The sequence below is a fragment of the Choloepus didactylus genome, chromosome 10, assembly GCF_015220235.1.
Source record: "Choloepus didactylus isolate mChoDid1 chromosome 10, mChoDid1.pri, whole genome shotgun sequence".
In the NCBI taxonomy this organism is placed as follows: domain Eukaryota; kingdom Metazoa; phylum Chordata; class Mammalia; order Pilosa; family Megalonychidae; genus Choloepus; species Choloepus didactylus.
The window spans coordinates 125,054,149-125,073,383 of record NC_051316.1 but is presented as its reverse complement, the minus strand read 5'-3'; the positions used below and the strand labels follow the sequence as shown (position 1 = coordinate 125,073,383).

The 19,235-nt window shown below is 35.9% G+C and overlaps 1 protein-coding gene across 2 annotated transcripts in view; it reads left to right on the top strand.

The window, feature by feature from the left end:
- STX17 (syntaxin 17) overlaps window positions 1-19,235 on the top strand; it is a 91,199-nt gene that overhangs the window by 12,739 nt on the left and 59,225 nt on the right. For both annotated transcript variants that reach the window (XM_037798553.1, XM_037798552.1), the window contains exon 3: window positions 4,060-4,125. In XM_037798553.1, coding sequence (XP_037654481.1) covers window positions 4,060-4,125 — 66 coding nt within the window. The remainder of the gene's footprint in view (window positions 1-4,059; window positions 4,126-19,235) is intronic.

The following is a 19,235-nucleotide window of genomic DNA, read 5'->3' as shown; positions in this document are numbered from 1 at the left end:
TATTGTTTTTATGTTCTTTTTATGTGGAATTGAGATCTTTCATCTATGTTAATTATTTTTTCTAGTTTATGTTATCTGCAAATTTGGCAGTTATATGTGCTTTGTTTTCAAGTCATTGATGAAAATGTTGGACAGGAAAGGGGCAGAGCACTCTGGGACACGGTCACCATTTTTCTTTCTACGTTTCACAAACCATGTCTCTAATAATCTAGTTTAGAATATTCCCCAAGATTTACATTGAGATCTACAGCCTGCAGTGTTTTAAATATATTTTCTTTTGTGAAAATTGGGTCAATATTTGCTGGTCTCTAGGAGCCTTTCCAGTACTCCACAGTTCTCATAGATAAGCAAAATGTTTCTGTGATCACATTTGCAAGGTCTTTTGGTTCACTGGAATGTAATTTCCCTAGGCCTGTTGACTTGAACTCATTTAAAGTATCTAGGTTTGCTCTTACTCATGTTTATTATAGACTTTTCTATTTTGAAGATCATTTTCCCCAATAAAAAAGGAAGGAGGAAAAAATATGGAGTTGGATAATTTTGCTTTCTCTCTGACATCTATTAACAATATCCACCCAACACTGGTCAACTTTCAAACATTGTTTATTTTTGAAATCCTGCCCTAAAGGATTTCATCCCTAGTCAGATATAAATCTGCATCTTCACATTGCACTCTGCAGTAGACCTTAAGGTCCACACATTTAATAGTCATCATTTTAACCATTTGTAGGAAAATTGCAAATGCCTGTGTTTCTAATCTATTAGGAGATTCACAGCATTCCTGGAATTTATTTTTTGTGTTTGTTTTAGTTTCATTATTTTTGGTATTTATTAGGTACAGAGAAGGAATTACTTCTACCTATCCTCTGGGGTAAATATTATTATTTATCTTCATAATATGAATAGTCCTCAGTTTATGGCCTGCAGTCATTGGGCCATCTGTTAACTTTACATAGCTTTTCTGTAGATTCTTTGATATTTTCTATGTAGACAATCATGTCATCTGTGAAGACAAGCTATTTTCTCTCTCTCTCTCTCTCCGCCTCTATTCCTTCTTTCCTTCCTTTTTAAAAAAATTATTTATTTTTATATTTATCTTATTACATTGACTAGGGCAATACTGAATAGGAATGGTGAAATCAGACATCCTTACCTTGTTCCCAGTGTTAGGGGATGGCATTTTGGAATTTCATCATTAAGTATCGTGTTAATTGCCGAGTTTTTGTAGATGCTTTCTACATCTATAGTTTGAGGAGGTTAACTTCTATTTTGTAGTTTGCCGAGAGTTTTTATACTGAATAGATGTTCAATTTTGTCAAATAGTAGTCTTTAAATCTACCATTTTGCTGTTTTTGTCTATTTGTCACATCTGTTCTTGGTTCCCTTTTTTTTAAATTTGTTTTTCTCCCTTTGTTTAGATTAATTGAATATTTTTATACATCTACTTTATTTCTTTTGGGGGGCTTATTAGTTATATGTCTTCATTTTTGAAATTTTTTAGTGGTTGCTTATTTTGATTTCTTAGTGGTTGCTTTACTCTATATCTAAAGATGTAGAGTATACATCTTTAATTTTTCACTTTTCCTCAGAAGGAAAAAAAGGACAGAGAAGTTAAAAAAATAGACTAAATAGGAAGTTTAAAAACGCCAGGAAAGGATAAGTGGTTAAAAGGAACAATCTTAGCTACTTCTATTCCTATTTAAGCCATATATATAAAATACTTTGCTACAGTTTCCTCCCCCCCCTCCCCCAGGCTTGGTTCCAATCCTAGGATAAATGTATTAATTCATTCAGCAATATTTACTGCACACCTGCCATGTGCTCCCTGAAACATGTCCTAGGCATGTGTCCATCAATGGACACAGTCAACCAAGAGCCCTAGTCTTGTGGAGCTTAAACGTTGCTGGCCGGTCCAGACTCGTTTGTGCTACTACTCCTGTTTCTATTTTTATTAAACCAGTTACTTCTCCATCCTGCTCCTTGGGCTTGTGACTAACCCTAAGATGAAACGTATAAAAGCTTTTGGTTGCCTCATTATCAAAGTTCCCTTCCTGACTTGCCCTTTGGCCAGTGTAGCAGTAGGAGCATAAACTTTGGAATCAATCAGTCATTGGTTCAAATTCAGATTCTGATATTCATCTGACAAAATCTCTCATGGTATGACTGGATAATAGGAGATAAATGGGCAGTAAATATCGGCAACTACTTCTAACAATTATTCCTTAAGGCCACTGGTTGCCATAAGAGACTGCAGAGTTTGGCCAAAGAATTTTGTATTTTGTAAAGGATTTACTTGAACCATAAGGGCTTGAGAAATCCCCGGTGCACCTTAAACAGTCCCTACGTACAGTAGGCATTTAGTAAATGCTATTGAGTTTGCACTTAGTTTAGAAATGGAAACAGGATTCAAAAAGAGGACCATAGAAACCAACCAAGAAAAATTTCAGGGGTTAAGTGGAAAGTATTGCAATTAGTATCCTACAAAAAAATTCAATTTTATATTTGTTGACATAGAAGATTGTTCATAAACAGTAATTAAATAAATAGGTTATAGAACAGTGTGAATGTCATTCCTTTGTAATGCATAGCACATTATTTGGGAAAATACCCATCAATGTGTTGGTCCTGGAAAATAGAAAAATAGGTGATTTAATTTTTTTCCATCTATATCTTTACTGTCTTTATTGCTATTATAAATATTTAGTTTTGTGTAATTTTTAAAAGCTTAAAAGATGGGGGAGATTTGACTTAACAGAAGTTCACATAAAAAAGTCTTGAAGGTTTCAGACTGTCACAAATTCTTTATGAGAAAGCCACCCACAAAACACAATATATTCTTAGGCTCCATTCATAAAACTTATTAGATCAAGTTTTAAGTCATATGCATATTGAGAATAATTGAAGACATAAATGAAACACTTGAAAACCTGAGAAAAGAACAAGTCTATCAGAAAAAGACAGCTGTTTGTTGACTTTATAAACAGGTATCAAAAAGTTCTTCCTTTCTGCTGAGCCCAAATCCACCTCCTTGTAATTTGTGACCTTTGGACCTACTCTGACCTTGTAGATGCATTTAATAAGTCTAATCTTTCTCCACATGACAAACCCAGACCAAGACAGACAAGGTTTCTTGTTGCTTCCCTCTACAGATGGATAGATTTTTTGTTTGTTTCCTAGCACATCCTTTTTCTAAGAGTACAGCTCTTCAGTGGTCCTAGCTTTCTGAGGGAATCTAAATCCAAGGCCCCACCTCCTTCAGTCCAAAGGTTTCATCTGTTGTCCTCTTGTGACTTTTAACAACCCAGGCACCTTGGTTTTAAGACCCCCGTGTCCTGCACCCTCTCCCCGCTGGTTGTTGGCTACTATGGCTCTGGTTCAGTTTACTCCCCTGGAATTCAGTTCCATCTTCATTTTTGATCTGTGGGGATTTTGCCGTTTCTTGCAAGCACAGCCATGCATTTAAAAGGATGTTTATTTTATCTTAGCCATCATTTCTAGAAATTTTTTAGTAGGATGGAGGATTTCAGTTAATTTACCTGCTATATTGCCACAGAAGTCAAAGCTACATAATTATTGAAGATGCTATAAAGATTCCTGCAATAATTTGTTTACAGAACAAATATAGATTGATAGCCTGCTCTGTGCCGGGCCCCATGCTGGGTGTTAGAAGTGTAGTGTGTGCAATAGACATAGCCTTTACCTTCTTGAAGCTTAGAGGGGAGATGTGAACTAGTCACATGAATTTACAGTTATGTTTGACTACTTACTCACTTGCAGTCAGGTGTTCCCAGGCTTTGATTTATCTTCGTCTAGTTCCCAGTAGAGTCTGGTGGGATAGATATATAGGTCTTGATAAGCACTAAGAAGTAGACCAGATATCTAGTCTCTTGGTAGCTCTTGAAACCTTATTCTTCTTCAAGTTACCTGCCACTACCAAGTCATTCTCTTCTTTAGCTGGTTTGTTTAAGTTTCCGCAGGTGAGTGGGGTATTTTTGTGGTTACTAGAAGTAATCACTTTAGTAATGAAAAAATTCAGTACTTTCCCTCTCTTTTGTATAGTATCAGAGGTGCAGAATCTGGGACAAGTTGCATGAAGAGCACATCAATGCAGGACGTACAGTTCAGGTAAGGATCTTATATTGTTTCTGTCACACCAATATGAAAAAGACAGCCTTAAGGAAATTGTGTTAAATAACCCTCTAGCTGAAACCTTTCATACATATTTGTAGCCATTTCCTTAAAGATGCATTTCTGGCAGGAATTACTGAATCAAATGTCATGCATATTTTTAAGGTTTTGGTTCATATCATCAAGTTTTCCTCCAGATGTGATGCATCAGTGCATCAAACTTAAACTTGCACAATCGATGCATTTCCCCAGAACCTTACTAACACTAATATTACCCATTTTTCAAATTTTTGCTAATTGGTACATTAAAACAGTATTATTTAATTGTTTTAATCTGGATTTTAAAAAATTGCTTTGAAGGGTAAAAGTTTTTTTTTAATGTATGCCTTGGGCAGTAATATTTCTTCTGTGAATTACCTATTCATGTCCTTCATCCACTCTGTTGTCTTTTGTTAAGTGCTCTTTGTAATTTGAAGATGTTGATTTTCTGTCTGTAATGTATGTTGTGGATATTCTTTGCTACTTAGTTGCTTTTTAAACAAAAATGTAATTATTTAAAATTAATGTTTAAAAATAATATATTTTCATAGTTTAAAGAGCCAAATACAATTAAAAGGCATACAGTGTTTTACCCTTCTCCACCTCTGAGCCCTACTTAGAAGAAACCTTTGATAATCCTTCTGGCCATTTTTCCTGTATTGACCTCTTTATTTTAAACGCCGTGTATAGATAGACTGCTGTTTCTTGATTAATCTGGTTTAGCATTATCTCTTCACTTCCTGCCATGGTTGGTGGAGATCTAGCTTTCCACCTGCTCTCCCACTTTCCTCTCTCCTACATAATTACATGTGTTACAAGTTTTGGTTACATTAGTAATTGGTATTTATTTTGATTATGAGCATATTGTTTCCTGCTAAGCCAAATAATGAACTACAAACAGGCTTTTGCTTTTTTCTGAAGTTAATAATTATCTCTATCTTTCTTTTTTTTAATTGCCTGCCTTACTGTGTATTTGTATTTAATTTTTTCTAAATTTTCCACATTTCTTTCATATGCTGTCAGTATTTTTCATATGCTCAAATACAGTGGTTCCATTCTTTATACTGAAGACCTGAAGCCCTTCTTCCCCTAGTTCCAGTCGGGACTTGCTCTCTAGGCTTGTTGCACAGCTGCTCTTCTGGGACTTTCTGTAACTGCTCCTCTGTTGGATTCCCTTTTTCCTGGATGTCATCTCTTCCTCATATTTGGTTAGTTCTATGTTTGTTGGAGTATATCCTTCAGTAGCTCTCTATTTATTGATACTTTGGAGGTAAATTTTTTTAGTCTTTGTGTCTCTGAAAAATGCCTTTATTCTCCCCTCACGTGATTGCTCATTTCACTAGGTAAAGAATTCTAGTTGGAATTTGTTTTCAATTTTGAAGCCTTTCTAGTTTTTTAGTGATGCTCTTTAAAAAGCTAGTATTATCTGATTTTCCAGTCTTTATATAGGATCTATTTATGTTATTATTTTTATTTTTGTCTTGGGGAGCTTTTGCAATGCTCTCTTTATCTCTTGTGTTCTGAAATTTGTTTATGATGTGCATTGGGGGGGTCTTTTTTGTCTGTGTAATCTGTTGAATTGGGCCCTTTCAAACAAAAAATTCATGTTCTTTAGTTCTGGGAAATTGTCTTAAATTGTTTATTTGATCATTGATTCCTCTCCACTTTGCTTTTTTCCCCGATCTTTTATTATCAGTTCAGCAATCTCTGGCTCCCAGGCCAAATGTGGCCTGCCATCTGCCCCACTCGTTTGCCTGTGGTCTCTGACTCCTTTCACACTCCAGTGGCAGAGGTGACTGATTGCCTAAGCTGTTTACTCTCTGGCCCTTTACAGAAAAAGGTTGCTGACCCTTGTTGTATTGAATGTTGGAATTCTTGGGATGTTTGTCTAATTTCTGGGAGATTTCTTCTTCAAATCTTTCTACTGAATTTTTAAATTAGGCTACCATGATTATTAATTTCTTGTTTTCTTTTCCTTTTTTTCACCAGTGTTTTGTCTGTGGCTGTAATAGCTTCTCCTGCTCTCGAGGCACTAGAAGGCAGATTTCTTATCTCCTGGTGAACACCACTTAAAGGTGCTTTGGCAAGCTGGCATTTTCCCTGGGGGAACCACCACATTTCAGTATCTGGAGGTGATTTTGGTTTAGTTTGTCTAAAGAATCCTCCTCCTCCTCCTAGGGCGGGGGGAGCTTGCTTACGTTCGGTCAGGTGCAGGCTGCTGGGCCTGTTCTTCGGTACACACTTTGACCTAAATCCCCGTGGTTAGCCCTGTGCCCTGTGTTTCTGACTAGTCTAGAGTCTCTTTCTCCAAAGACTGTATCTCTGGTCCTCTTACATTTAAAAAAAGTTACTAGAGCTGCAGGATAGTGAAAAGAATGAAATGAGTGCAAGAGATCGCTGAATAGGAGTTAGAAAAGTCCCAGACAATAGATGTTAGTAGCTTGGAGGTAGTGGAGTTGGAGAAAAACAGATTGATTTGAGAGTTAGATGGAGGTTTGAACACTCCCTAGATGTATATTTGACTGCCTGCAAGCTAGACTCGAGACCCCTAAAGAGCAGGGACCATGTCTCAGCTATTGTATATTCCATAGTACTTTGTGCCTGGCAAGATTCAGTGTTTATGGAGTGGTACTGAGTATGTTCATGTCATTGACATTATTATGACTTGGATTTTTTACCATCTTTACTGTTCAATTTATCATTTATAAGTCACTTATGATTTTCTTGAGATAATGGTTATGACCAGTGTTTGATTAAAAATATATAGATATATTTACATTATTGACCTCCATCTGGCATAAAAGATTCAGGTGTGCTGTTAAAAGTGAGATAAAAAGGATGTTAGATGAAGGTATTTACTTAGTTACATTCATGTCTCCCCTGAATTTTGTTATAAGCTTTTTCTTTACTAGTTTGTATAAGACTTATTTTTAGACAGATAATTTGATGAACAGCTGTCATAGGTTTTCTAGATTTATCATATTTAGATTTTTATAGTTAGAACTATCACCTGATTTTGTATTTTTGTTTTTTAAGCTCTTCTATTTGTTTTTGTTGATTGTTTTTTTCCTTTTAAAAAATGTAGTAGATACATGCAAAAGAAAATGATAAATGTGTAAGTAAGCTATAAAGTATGTTGTAGAATGTAATAATATAATTAATTCCAGTGACCTCACTGCCCAGCTGAAGACTAGAATGTTCCCAGTACCTGGCACTGTCTACTTTTGTGCTCCTCCCCATCCCATCTCTCTCAGGTTCCTGGGGCTGCCACCAGAAAGTACCATAGACTGGGGGACTTAACACAACAGAGATTTATTCTCTCACAGGTCTGGAGGCCACACACCCAAATCCAGGTGTGGGCAGGGCCATGCTTCCTTGGAAGTCTGTAGGGTTCTGGTGGTGGCCTGCTGGCCATCCATAACTCAGCCTCTGCCTCGTCACATGGCGGTCTTCTCTCTGTGTCTGTCTGAGTCCTAATTCACTCTCCTTGTAAGGGCACCAGTCATATTGGATTGGAGTCCACCCAGTCCAATATGGCCTCATCGTAACCATTAGCATCTTCAAAGATCCTTTCTCCAAATAGGATCACATTCATGAGACTGGGAGTTAGGACCTGAGCGAGTCTTTTTGTGAGACACAGTTCAATCCATAATGGCATCTGTTTGTATTACCTCGAGGCAACCACTGTATTGACTTTTGGATTATCATTCACTTCCCTTTTTAGAAAATAGTTTTATCTAATGTGTATTTGTCCTTTGACAATGTATTGTTTAGTTTCTTTGATTTTGAGCTTCATAAAAATGACATCATTGCCTGTAAAGTCTCCTGGGACTTACTTTTTCCCCCACTTCATATATATTTCTAAGATATATTCATATTGCTTATGAGGTATAGTTTATTAATTTTCACTGCAAAATAATATCCCATTGTATGAATATATCTCTGGTTGGACATTTAGGTTTCTCTATTTTTTTTTTTTTTTTTTTTTTGCTATACTACTATGAATATTCTTGTATATTTCTCCTGGTACACGTAGGAAATAATTTTTCTAGGATATATATATAGAAATGAAATTGCTAGACCAATATTGCCAATATTTACATTTTCAAATAATGCCAAATTGTTTTCCAAAGGAGTTTTATCAATTTATACTCTTATCAGCATTATCTAAGAATTCTCATTGATCTACACTTCTTCAACACTTGATATTTTTCAAACTTCTTAATTTTTGCCAATCTAGTGGGTGTAAAATGGTGTCTCACTGTGGTCTTAATTTACATTTCCCTGTTTCTAATGAAGTTGATAATTTTTTATATGTTTATTAACAATGTACATATTGCATGTGTGGGGTTTTTTTTGCCCAGTTTTTGACGCTGAGTTGTTTACTTCTTATTGATTTGTAAGTTCTTTATATATTCTGTGTACTTATCCTTTTCAGAAGTTTTTTTTTTTTTGGCTCTTCTTGGCCCTTTAGTCTTCTGCATAAAGTTTGGAATCAGTTTGTCAAAGTAGTGTTGGGCGTTTGATTGGGAATTTCACTGAATTTATAGATCTATAGGGAAAATTGACATCTTGATGGCAGATACCCACAGAAATATCTCCCATCCCATAAGGTCTTCTACAGTATACCCGTGCTACTCACCCCTCCAGAGGTGTAGCCTAATATCCTCCTCCTTGACTCTAAGTCAAGGCCGAAGTAATGTTGCTTAACTTCTGAGGGTGGGTGAGAAAAGGCTGGCTAACTTCCAGTGGTTTTCTGAAGGATGCTTGCCCTGGGGGAGTCAGCCATCACCTGGAAAGCCCACCTGTCTGGAGACCCCTATGCTGGAGACAGCTACGGCTGTAGCTGAGTTCTTAGCAGCTGCCAGCATCCAGTGCCAACCACGTGAGTGAACTGTCTTGGTGTCCAGCAGCCTCAGGTGACTTGAGGTGACCATGGCCTCAGTTGACGTCTGGCTGCCACCAAATAAGAGACCCCAAGCGAGAACTCGCCTGAGGCCTTCCTCAATTTCAGGACTACAAATCATTAGCAAAGTCAAATGGCAGTTTTAAGTCATCAAGATTTGGAAGAATTGGGTATTACTGGAACACAGGTCTTAGACTTACATTGTTAATCTAATTCAATCCGTTTCATTAATCTATTCTTAAGTACCTTACTGTTTTATTTTGGGGTCTGTGCATGTGTATGTGTGTCCGAGTGTATGTGTGTGGGAGAGGGGTTAAATGTCTTTTAAATTATGCTTTTTAACTTTTGCTGATGTTATGAAATATAGTTAATCTTCATATGTAAATCTTATGACCAATTATGTTTAAACTCTCTTATTATATAGATATAATAAGGTCTATAATTGCCTTGGATTTTCTATTTGGATTTTATATTTTTTTGAGTAATGTTTTTCTTCTCTTGTCTTATTAGCTGTTTTTCCTGATTTCTTTCTTGCTTTTATTACTTGTGGTTGTTTTTTGTTTTCCCAGTCTGGCTTATTGATTACTGGAAGAAACAATTACTTATAAATAAGCTTTATCTTAAAAAAGAAAAAAAGAAAAAAAAAAAAACTTTAAAAAGATGACAGCACTCTCTGCAAAAATAATTCTTGATACTATTTATATGCATGTTATTTTTTCTGAAGGTAAAGTCTTTTCTACTGTTTTCCAATTAAAATTCCCTTTATCATTTGAATCATGTGTGGTACTGTTTGCTTGTGTTAACTCAGGTTATTTAATAATAACTTAATTCTGTTTCCTCATCTGTTAAATTGGTATGATAGCACCCAGTGTTTGGGATTGCATAAGGGTTGTTGAGAATGTATGCAAAGTGCCTACACAGCTCCATGCATACAGTTCCTGCTCAGGAAATAAAAGGAATTAGTAGTAGTAAGTCTGATTTGATACTTCCACTTTTAACGTCTAGTTCAAGCTAAGAAATGGTTGGTTTTTGTTAGTTTAATTTAAAGCACAATGTAATTGTATTTCCCCCCATTCTTTGTTGGCTTTTCTTATAAAAATTCAAAATGTATGTTTTTAAAGGCTCAGTGTCCCCTGTACTCCTCTCTAGATAACATATATAGCATACTAGTTGATAATAGAGGATTCTGAAAAATATATCACAATTTCTGCCTTCGGAATTTGCCTACATGGGAATCCATGAAAAGTTAAATAAAATATTTAAATAATAGTGTAAAGCTTTGGTGGAAGAGGCAATATTGTGAAATGCATTATAGAGACCAGTAATTTATACAGTGTCGGCTCTCAGGGTGCCAGAAGGCAGTATTTTTCTGAAGTTACCAGCCCCTAATAAATAGTAGTGCAGGAGTCCAGTTTATCTGTCCTAATGTTCGTGCTCTTGGCTGGCACTTAATGAGAACCAAAACTAAAGTGGCTTCTTAATAGTGCTGTTTTTTTTACATCTGGTAATATGTTTAATAGTAACTCAGGTGGATTGGGAATTGGAGTATAGTAGGTGCTCATTACATATTTGAATAAATGGGTGGAGAACTTTTCCTTCTTTGATTTCTACTCCTTTTGGTGGTCCAGTTAATATTTCTTAAGCTATATATAATCCTTTTAATGCCTGTTGTTGTTGAAATAATAATTGTGAAGTCATTATTCTACTATCAGTACCTTAGTACAGTAGTTAGGTAAAGCAAGTAAAGAATACTCCAGATTTATTTTAATTAAATATTTGTGACTCTGAGCCCTTAATAATAAATCAAATGACGTCTAGAATGTGTTTACTCTAAGCTGTTTCAATGTGTACAAGAGGGCTTGTGCTCTGTTTGTAAAGAAATCAGATTAATTGTTATGATACCAAATGTTTTCTGCTGTATACAATTTGCTCTCAAAATTACATGCTATAAAAACACATTAGGAATCCTTGAATCAATATTGAATGAAGGTAAATATATGCCTAGCCACTCTTCTTTTAATCATTAAATACATAATTAGCCATTTTTCAGAATTTTCAATTAACTTAGAATAATTACCTTTTCAGCTATCATCAGTATAGATAAGTATATATTTGAATAGATCTTTTATTCTTTAGACAGAAATTTAGAAATTTCTGGAAGAAGGTAAAAAAAAAAGCTACAGCTATTATTAAATTTGGTTATAAAACTAAAAAGCATGAGAGAGAAAAAAATAAATGTCTCCTTTATTTTACTGAAAGTTTGGCCATAATTTGCATTTTAGCGCTTGTATTCTGCAAAGTTTCTTAAATATTGAATTGGTACATTTTTATTTTTTAAACATAGTTCACTGATTATAGAACCATTTATCTAACTTGGCTGCACGGGGCTTGGAATGCTGTCCCCTTCCGTCCTCGTCTTCCTGCTCCAACTATCAGTTCCTGGCACGGGCGCTCTTGGCTGCAGGTCTGTGAAGGGTTAACACCCCAGCCAAGTGCTGAGGAGGGTGCCCAGCACATGGAAGGCTGCTCCACTCCACACTCGTCCGCCAGCTCTAGCCGCTCGTTCCCCCACAGCGTTCTGGGCCAAACACCCACCGTCTTAAATGAAGTCTCTTGGTTTCTCCAACTGTGTACTCACTATGTGAAGTAGAAGTCCCTGCCCAGCTGGTGGAACCCTGGAACTGCTCTTTTGGAGCGCTTTCTGTCCTTTATCTCATGTTTTTCTCAGAGGAGAATTTTGCTCTGTCTTTTCTAATCCACCATCTTCCCGGAAGTCCCCTGCCTTTGTTTTTAAAAGAAACTTTTCTTGGGTATAAAATTCTACATTGACTTTTTTCTTTCAGGGCTTTCAAGATGTTGTTCTACTTCCTTCTCACTTTGAATAGCTTCTGATGAGAAATCGGCTTCACTCTTATCTTTCTTCTCTTTATATGTCATTTTTCCTTGGCTGCTTTTAAGATTTTCCCCTTATCACTGTGTGATGGTTAATTTCATATGTCAGCTTGGGTAGGTTACGGTGTCCAGTTGTTCGGTCAAGCAAGCACTGACTTGATTGTTACTGTGAGGGTATTTTGTGGATTTAAATCATTACTCAGCTGAATGCATCTATGGCTGATTGCATCTCAGTCAACAAAGGATATTGCCCTCAGCAGTGAGAGAAGTCTCATCCAATCAGTTGAAGACCTTACAGGAAGAACTGATGATTTCAGCAGTCCAAGAGAAGAATTTCTATCTCTGCTTCAACCATCCAGCTTCTCCTGGGGAATTCATTTAAACCTTTATCAGAGTTCCCAACTTGTGGCCTGCCCTATGGAATTCAGACTTGGTAATCCCCACAGTCACATGAGCCAATTCCTATAATAAATTTCATAGTATGTACGTGTGTGTGTGTGTGTGTGTGTGTGTGTGTGTGTACACACACATTCACTTTGTTTCTCTGAAGAACCCTGACTAATACACACTGGTTTTAAGTACTTGTGCCTTGGTGGAGTGTCTCCATTTTTCTTATGCTTTGAATGTGTTGAGTTTGTTGAGTCTCTGGGTTTATGGTTTGCATCAAATTTGGAAATTTTTTAGCAATTAATTCTTTAAATATTTTTTCTGTTCCTTCCCTTCTCTCTTCTCATTCAAAATTCCAGTTGCAGATGTGATCAAAGTTATCTCATAGCTCACTGTTGCTCTTTTTACTTTTTTGGCTTCTTTTTTCTGTTTCATTTTGTATAATTTCTATTGCTATGCTTTCATATTCACTAATCTTATCATCATCAGTGTCTAATCTGCTGTTAATCCAGCCAGTGTATTTTTCATCTCACATATTGTTAATTTTAGCCCTAAAATTTTGATTTTGGTCTTATTCTATATTTTGCATATTTCTATTTAACTTTTGAATGTATGGATAGAATTATAATAACTGTTTTAAGAACCTTCTCTGCTAATTCTATTATTTGTGTCCATTCTGGGTCAGTTTTGATTGATGGATTATTCTAGTTCTGTGTCATGTTTTCCTGTTTCTTCTATACCAGGTGGTCTTTGATTGGGTGACCTTACCTTGTTGAGTGCTGGATATGTTTGTGTTTCTCTAAAGCTTTTTGAGCTTTTTCTGCAATGTAGTTAAGTTACTTGGAAACTTTGGGGCCCAGCTTTTTATGATTAGGCTCAGTGAGAGTAATGCTCAATTTTGGGCTAATTATCCTCAGTAATGAGGCAAAACCTTTCTGAGTGCTCTACCTAGTGACCTGTGAACGAAGAGTTTTTCCAGTCTAGCTCAGAATGTTTTAGCTCCTTGAGTGCTTTGGGCACTGTTCTCTCTCGTCTTTTTGGATGGTTCCTTCCCCAGTCTTGGGTGGTTTCCTCACACAACTCTTCTGATCAGTTCTGTGCTAAATACTTGAGACCAACCTCTTTGCATATCTTCAGGGTTCTCTGTGCAGCTCTCTCATCCTCGGTACTCCGGTATTCTGCTCTGTGAGCTCTGCTTTCCTTGGACAGAAGCAAATGTCCATCTGTTATGTTTTGAAACTGCAAGTAGAATAAACTTAATAATTTTCTCCTCTGGGATAAGAAAACATTAGCATTAAGGATTCTGTGATCAGATCTTGAAACTTAAGTGAAAAAGTTGAAATTTCTTACTACTGTAATAATTCCCTTCAGAACACTAACTTGGATTGTGTTCAAACCTGATCAACCTAGCTTTTTCTCCATAGCCGCAGTAATGTGGAGCTTGTTGAGAACACAGATTATTGAGCCTCACCTTAGAGATTCTGATTTAGTAGATTTCAGACATTTTGAAAGCTACTGCTCTGCAGAGCCTAGTCCAGCACGACCAGTAACACAGACACACAAAAATAACCAGCCATGCAGTTTGTAGAAGTAAATTGTGACTTTCATGATTTTATTTAGAGAAATATAGAAGAACACCAGAGAGCCCTAATTATTAACTAAAAAAGAGAGGTAGTGGATTTGAAAGGGAGAAGCCATAGAAAAGTGAGGGAATGAGGAGGAAACACCTGAGAGGATAGTAGACAGAAATTGGGAGAAAAGAAAAGATGAGAGAGAAGCAAGGCCAGGTAAAGAATGAAAGAGCAGAGAGAAGAGCATTCCACGGTGAATGCTATTAGAAGGTAAGTTGTTTTAGTTCTTGTTGGGTGCAGAGGAATTTATAACTTAAATTTCATCTTTGAAATATTCACGAGCTGATTAATCAGGATTCAGGATCCTCAGCTTGCACTCTGATTGGCATAGGTATTATAGAACCTTGGAGAGGAAATGAAATCTCAAACACCATCATTTGTAAGACAAACCACTATTTTGTGTGCCCTTAGGAAAGAAAAATTGCTGCCACTTAACTCTGACACACTGCTTTCCTGTTATCTATTTTAAGATACTTCCTAATTTCAGGGATGCTAAAAAGTGGGAAAAATATCATGTCCTTAAATGGATGGAATGCAGTATTTAGAAGGCTTGTACCTTACCTCTCTGACTTTTCCCAATCTGTTCTATTTAGTATGCCTTCTTTTCCAACGTGATCTTGCAGGAGCAGCTCTTATCTCACCTCCTTTATGGAGCCTAACTAAATTCTTAAAGGAAGATGTATTGCACATTTCCTTTGGGCATGTTTCTTATGCCCCTTTCAATTTTGAATATTTCTCCTTAATAGAGAAGCAGAAATAAAATAGGAGTTAAGTAGTTCTGCTTTCTCTGCTCCTCTGTTAACATTACACCATCTGGCCCAAGCAGTAGGCCTGGACCTTCTTTCTTGTTCTTCATACTCTACATGTGTTTTTAAAATACTTTTTATTGTTCTTAACATTTTTCAACAGCCTCCGCTCATTCTGGGCTCTTACTTATCTTACATGATTCTCCTAGTTTCACACCACTCTTTCGTATTCATGCTCGGTCATATGGCTTTCTGTTCATTGTTTTTTGTTGTTGTTTTTTAAACAAGTGTCTTGAAATTCTGCACTTATCATAGTACACCTTCCACGACCACATTGGACTCTTTAGATGTCACTTTCTTAACAGACTAGTTTCTTTGGTGTCATAATGTCACTTTTTAGAAATTGCATCTCTGTCCTTTCAAAAAGATCTTCCTATCGCAGGATAATTTCTATGAGGTGGCATGGTCAGTTTCTCTCATGGGTTTCATTTCCAATTCACTGTTTTGTGTTTGTGTGTCAGAATTAATTCCAAAGGAGGAGCAGTTCATTTTGTTCTTTCTTTTATCTAATGAAAGACAAGCATTTCTCATGCTAGTGAATTGCATTATGCTTTTCCAGGCAAGAACTCTAGCTGGTTTCCTGATAGTTGGAGATCCCTGTTGTTGTACCACCTCTTTACCCCTTCATAGGAAACGTTAAGAAAGCGTTTATTCATTTGCCATACTTATTGAATCTGAACGTTCATTTGTTCATGGTCATTTGGGTTACTCCTATCTTATGGCAATTGTGAATAGTGCTGCTATGAATAAATATCTGTTCAACTTCCATTTTCAGTTCTTTTGGGCGTATACCTAGCAGTGGGAATGCCGGGTCATATGGTAATTCTATACTTAACTTTCTGAGGAAGTGCCAAACTGTCTTCCAAAGTAGCTACACAATTTCACATGCCCACCAATAATGAATGAGTGTTCCTATTTCTCCACATCCCCTCCAACACTTGTAATTTTCCATTTTTTAAATAGCCATTCTAGTGGCTGTGAAATGGTATCTCATTGTAATTTTGATTTCATTTCCCTGGTAACTAATGATGTTGGACATTATTTCATGTGCTTTCTGGCCATTTGTATATCTTCTTTGGAGAAGTATCTATTCAAGTCTTTTGCCCATTTTTAAATTGAGTTAATTGTCTTTTTATTGTTGAGTGGTATGATTTCTTTATATATTCTGGATATTAAACCCTATTGGGTATAAAGTCTTAGAAACCACTGTCTAACACAAGGTCCTGAAGATGTTTCCCTATGTTTTCTTCTAGGAATTTTAGAGTTCTGGTTCTTATATTTAAATCTTTGATCCATTTTGAGTTGATTTTTGTAGAAGGCATGAGGTAGCAGTCCACCTTCAGTCTTTTGCAGTACATCCAGTTTTCCTGCACCATTTGTTGAAAACACTAGACTGTTCTTTCCCAGTTGAGTGGACTTGAAACCCTTGTCAAAAATCCTGATTTACTCCTGAGTATGTTAATTACTAGTGTATAGACGTAGTACTGATTTTTGCATGTTGATCTTGTACCCCTCCACTTTGCTGAATTTGCTTATTAGTTCCAGTAGCTTTGTTGTGGATTTTTCAGGATTTTCTTTATATAAAATGTTGTCATCTGCAAATAGGGAAAGTGTCACTTCTTTCCAATTTGGTTGTTTTTCTATTTCTTTCTCTTGCGTAATTGCTCTAGCTATAACTTCGAGTACAATGTTGAATAACAGTGGTGACAGTGGGCGTCCTTGTCTGGTTTCTGATCTTAGAGGGAGAACTTTCCGTCTTTCACCATGAGCATGATGTTAACTGTGGGTTTTTCATATATGCCCTTTATCATGTTATGAAAGGTTCCTTCTATTTCTGGTATTCTAAGTGGTTTTATCAAGAAGAGGTGCTAGATTTTGTCAAAAGCCTTTTCTGCATGGATTGAAATGATCTGTAGTTTTTTCCTTCATTGTGTTAATGTGATGTGTTACATTAATTGATTTTCTTATGTTGAGCCACTCTTGCATATCTGGAATAAATCCTACTTCATCATGGTGTATAATTCTTTATAAATGGTGTATAATTCTATATAAGTCTTTGGATTTGGTTTGCTAGTATTTTCTTGAGGATTTTTGCATCTATGTTCATAAGAGATATTGGTCTGTAAGTTTGTTTTGTATCTTTGTCTGACTTTGGTATGAGGGTGATGTTGGTCTCATAGAATGAGTTAGGGAGTGTTCCCTCTTCTTTTTTTTTTTTTTTAGAACAGTTTGAGCAAGACTGATATTAATTTCTTCTTGGAATGTTTGTTAAAATTCACCTGTAAAGGTAACAAATGTACTATACCAATACTATGCATCAATAATGGAGCGGGGGTGGTTAGGGGTATGGGAGGATTTGGGTTTTCTTTTTTGTTTTTATTTCTTTTCTGGAATAATGGATGTACAGCTGTATGATGGTACCATGGGCAATTGATTGTGTACTTTGGATGATTGCATGGTGTGTGAACAATCTCAATAAAATTGACTTAAAAAAAATTCGCCTGTGAAGTCATCTGGTCCTGACCTTTTCTTTGTTGGGAGGTCTTTGATTACGGATTGAATCTCTTTACTTGTTATTGGTTTGTTGCAATCTGTTTCTTGAATCAGTGTAGGTAGTTTGTGTGTTTCCATGAATGTGTCCATTTCATCTAGGTTATCTAAGTTGCTGGTGTACATTTGTTCATAGTATCCTTTTATAGTACTTTTTATTTCCGTGGGGTCAGAAGTAATGCACCCCTTTTCATTTCTGATTTTAATTATTTGTATCCTCTCTTTTTTTCAGTCTAGCTAAAGGTTTGTTGATTTTATTGATCTTTTCAAAGAACCAACTTTTGGTTTTGTTTATTCTATTTTTTTTATTCTCTATTACTTTTTTCTCCTCTCTAATCTTTTTTTTTTTTCTTTTCCCATTGTATCTTTGTTATTTCCATCCTTCTCACTTTGGATTTAGTTTGCTCTTCTTTTTCTAGATCCTCCAGCTTTGAGGCTCTGATTTGAGATTTGTTTTATTTTTTATGTAAGCATTTAGAGTTATAAATTTCCCTCTCAGCACTGCCTCTGCTGCATCCAATAAGTTTTGGTATGTTATGTTTTCATTTTCACTCAAAATGAATGATATTCAAGATATTTCCTAATTTTCCTTGTGATTCCTTCTTTGACCCATTGATTGTTTAAGAAAATGTTTAGTTTCCACATATTTGTGAATTTTCCATTTCTTCCTCTATTATTGATTTCTAGCTGCATTCTATTGGGGTTGGAGAAGATACACTATATGATTTCAGTATTTTTGTATTTATTGTCACTTGTGTCCTAACATATGGTCTATCCTGGAGAATGATCCATGTACACTAGAGAGGAATATGTATTCTGCTGCTGTTGGATAAAAGTGTTCTATATATTGTCTTAGGTCTAGCTGGTTTAGAGTATTGTTCAAGTCTTCTATTTCCTTATTAGTCTTCTGTCTATGTGTATCCATTATTGAAGGTGGTGTACTGAAATCTCCCACTATTAATGTAGAACCTGTTTTGGCTTTAAAGTCTATTTTTTATTATACTAATATTGCTACACAGCTTTTCCTTAGAGAAGTCTTGTGATTAGTCTTCGCATAGTTTACCGTTTACATCCTTTTAATTTGAACTTCTCTGCCTTTAAATTTTAGATGTATCTCTTGAGCTTTGGTTTTTAAATCCAGTCTGAAAATCTTTGTCTTTTATCTGAACATTTATCCCACTTGTATTTAATGTAATTGCTGATATATTTGGATTTAAATCTTCCATCTGATTGTGTACTTTCTACTTTTTCACATGATCTTTGCTTCTTTTAATATCTATTTTTACTTTTTGGATTTACCATGTGTTCTAGTTTGCTAATGCTGCCAGAATGCAAAACACCAGAAGTGGATTGACTTTTTTTTTTTTTTTTTTTTTTTTTTTTTTTTTATCATCATTTTATTGAGATATATTCACATACCACGCAGTCATACAAAACAAATTGTACTTTCGATTGTTTACAGTACCATTACATAGTTGTACATTCATCACCTAAATCAATCCCTGACACCTTCATTAGCACACCCACAAAAATAACAAGAATAATAATTAGAGTGAAAAAAAGCAATTGAAGTAAAAAGAACACTAGGTACCTTTGTCTGTTTGTTTGCTTCCCCTACTTTTCTACACATCGATCCATAAACTAGACAAAGTGGAGTTTGGTCCTTATGGCATTCCCAATCCCACTGTCACCCCTCATAAGCTACATTTTTATACAACTGTCTTCGAGATTCATGGGTTCTGGGTTGTAGTTTAATAGTTTCAGGTATCCACCACCAGCTACCCCAATTCTTTAGAACCTAAAAAAGGTTGTCTAAAGTGTGCGTAAGAGTGCCCACCAGAGTGATCTCTCGGCTCGTTTTGGAATCTCTCTGCCACTGAAGCTTATTTCATTTCC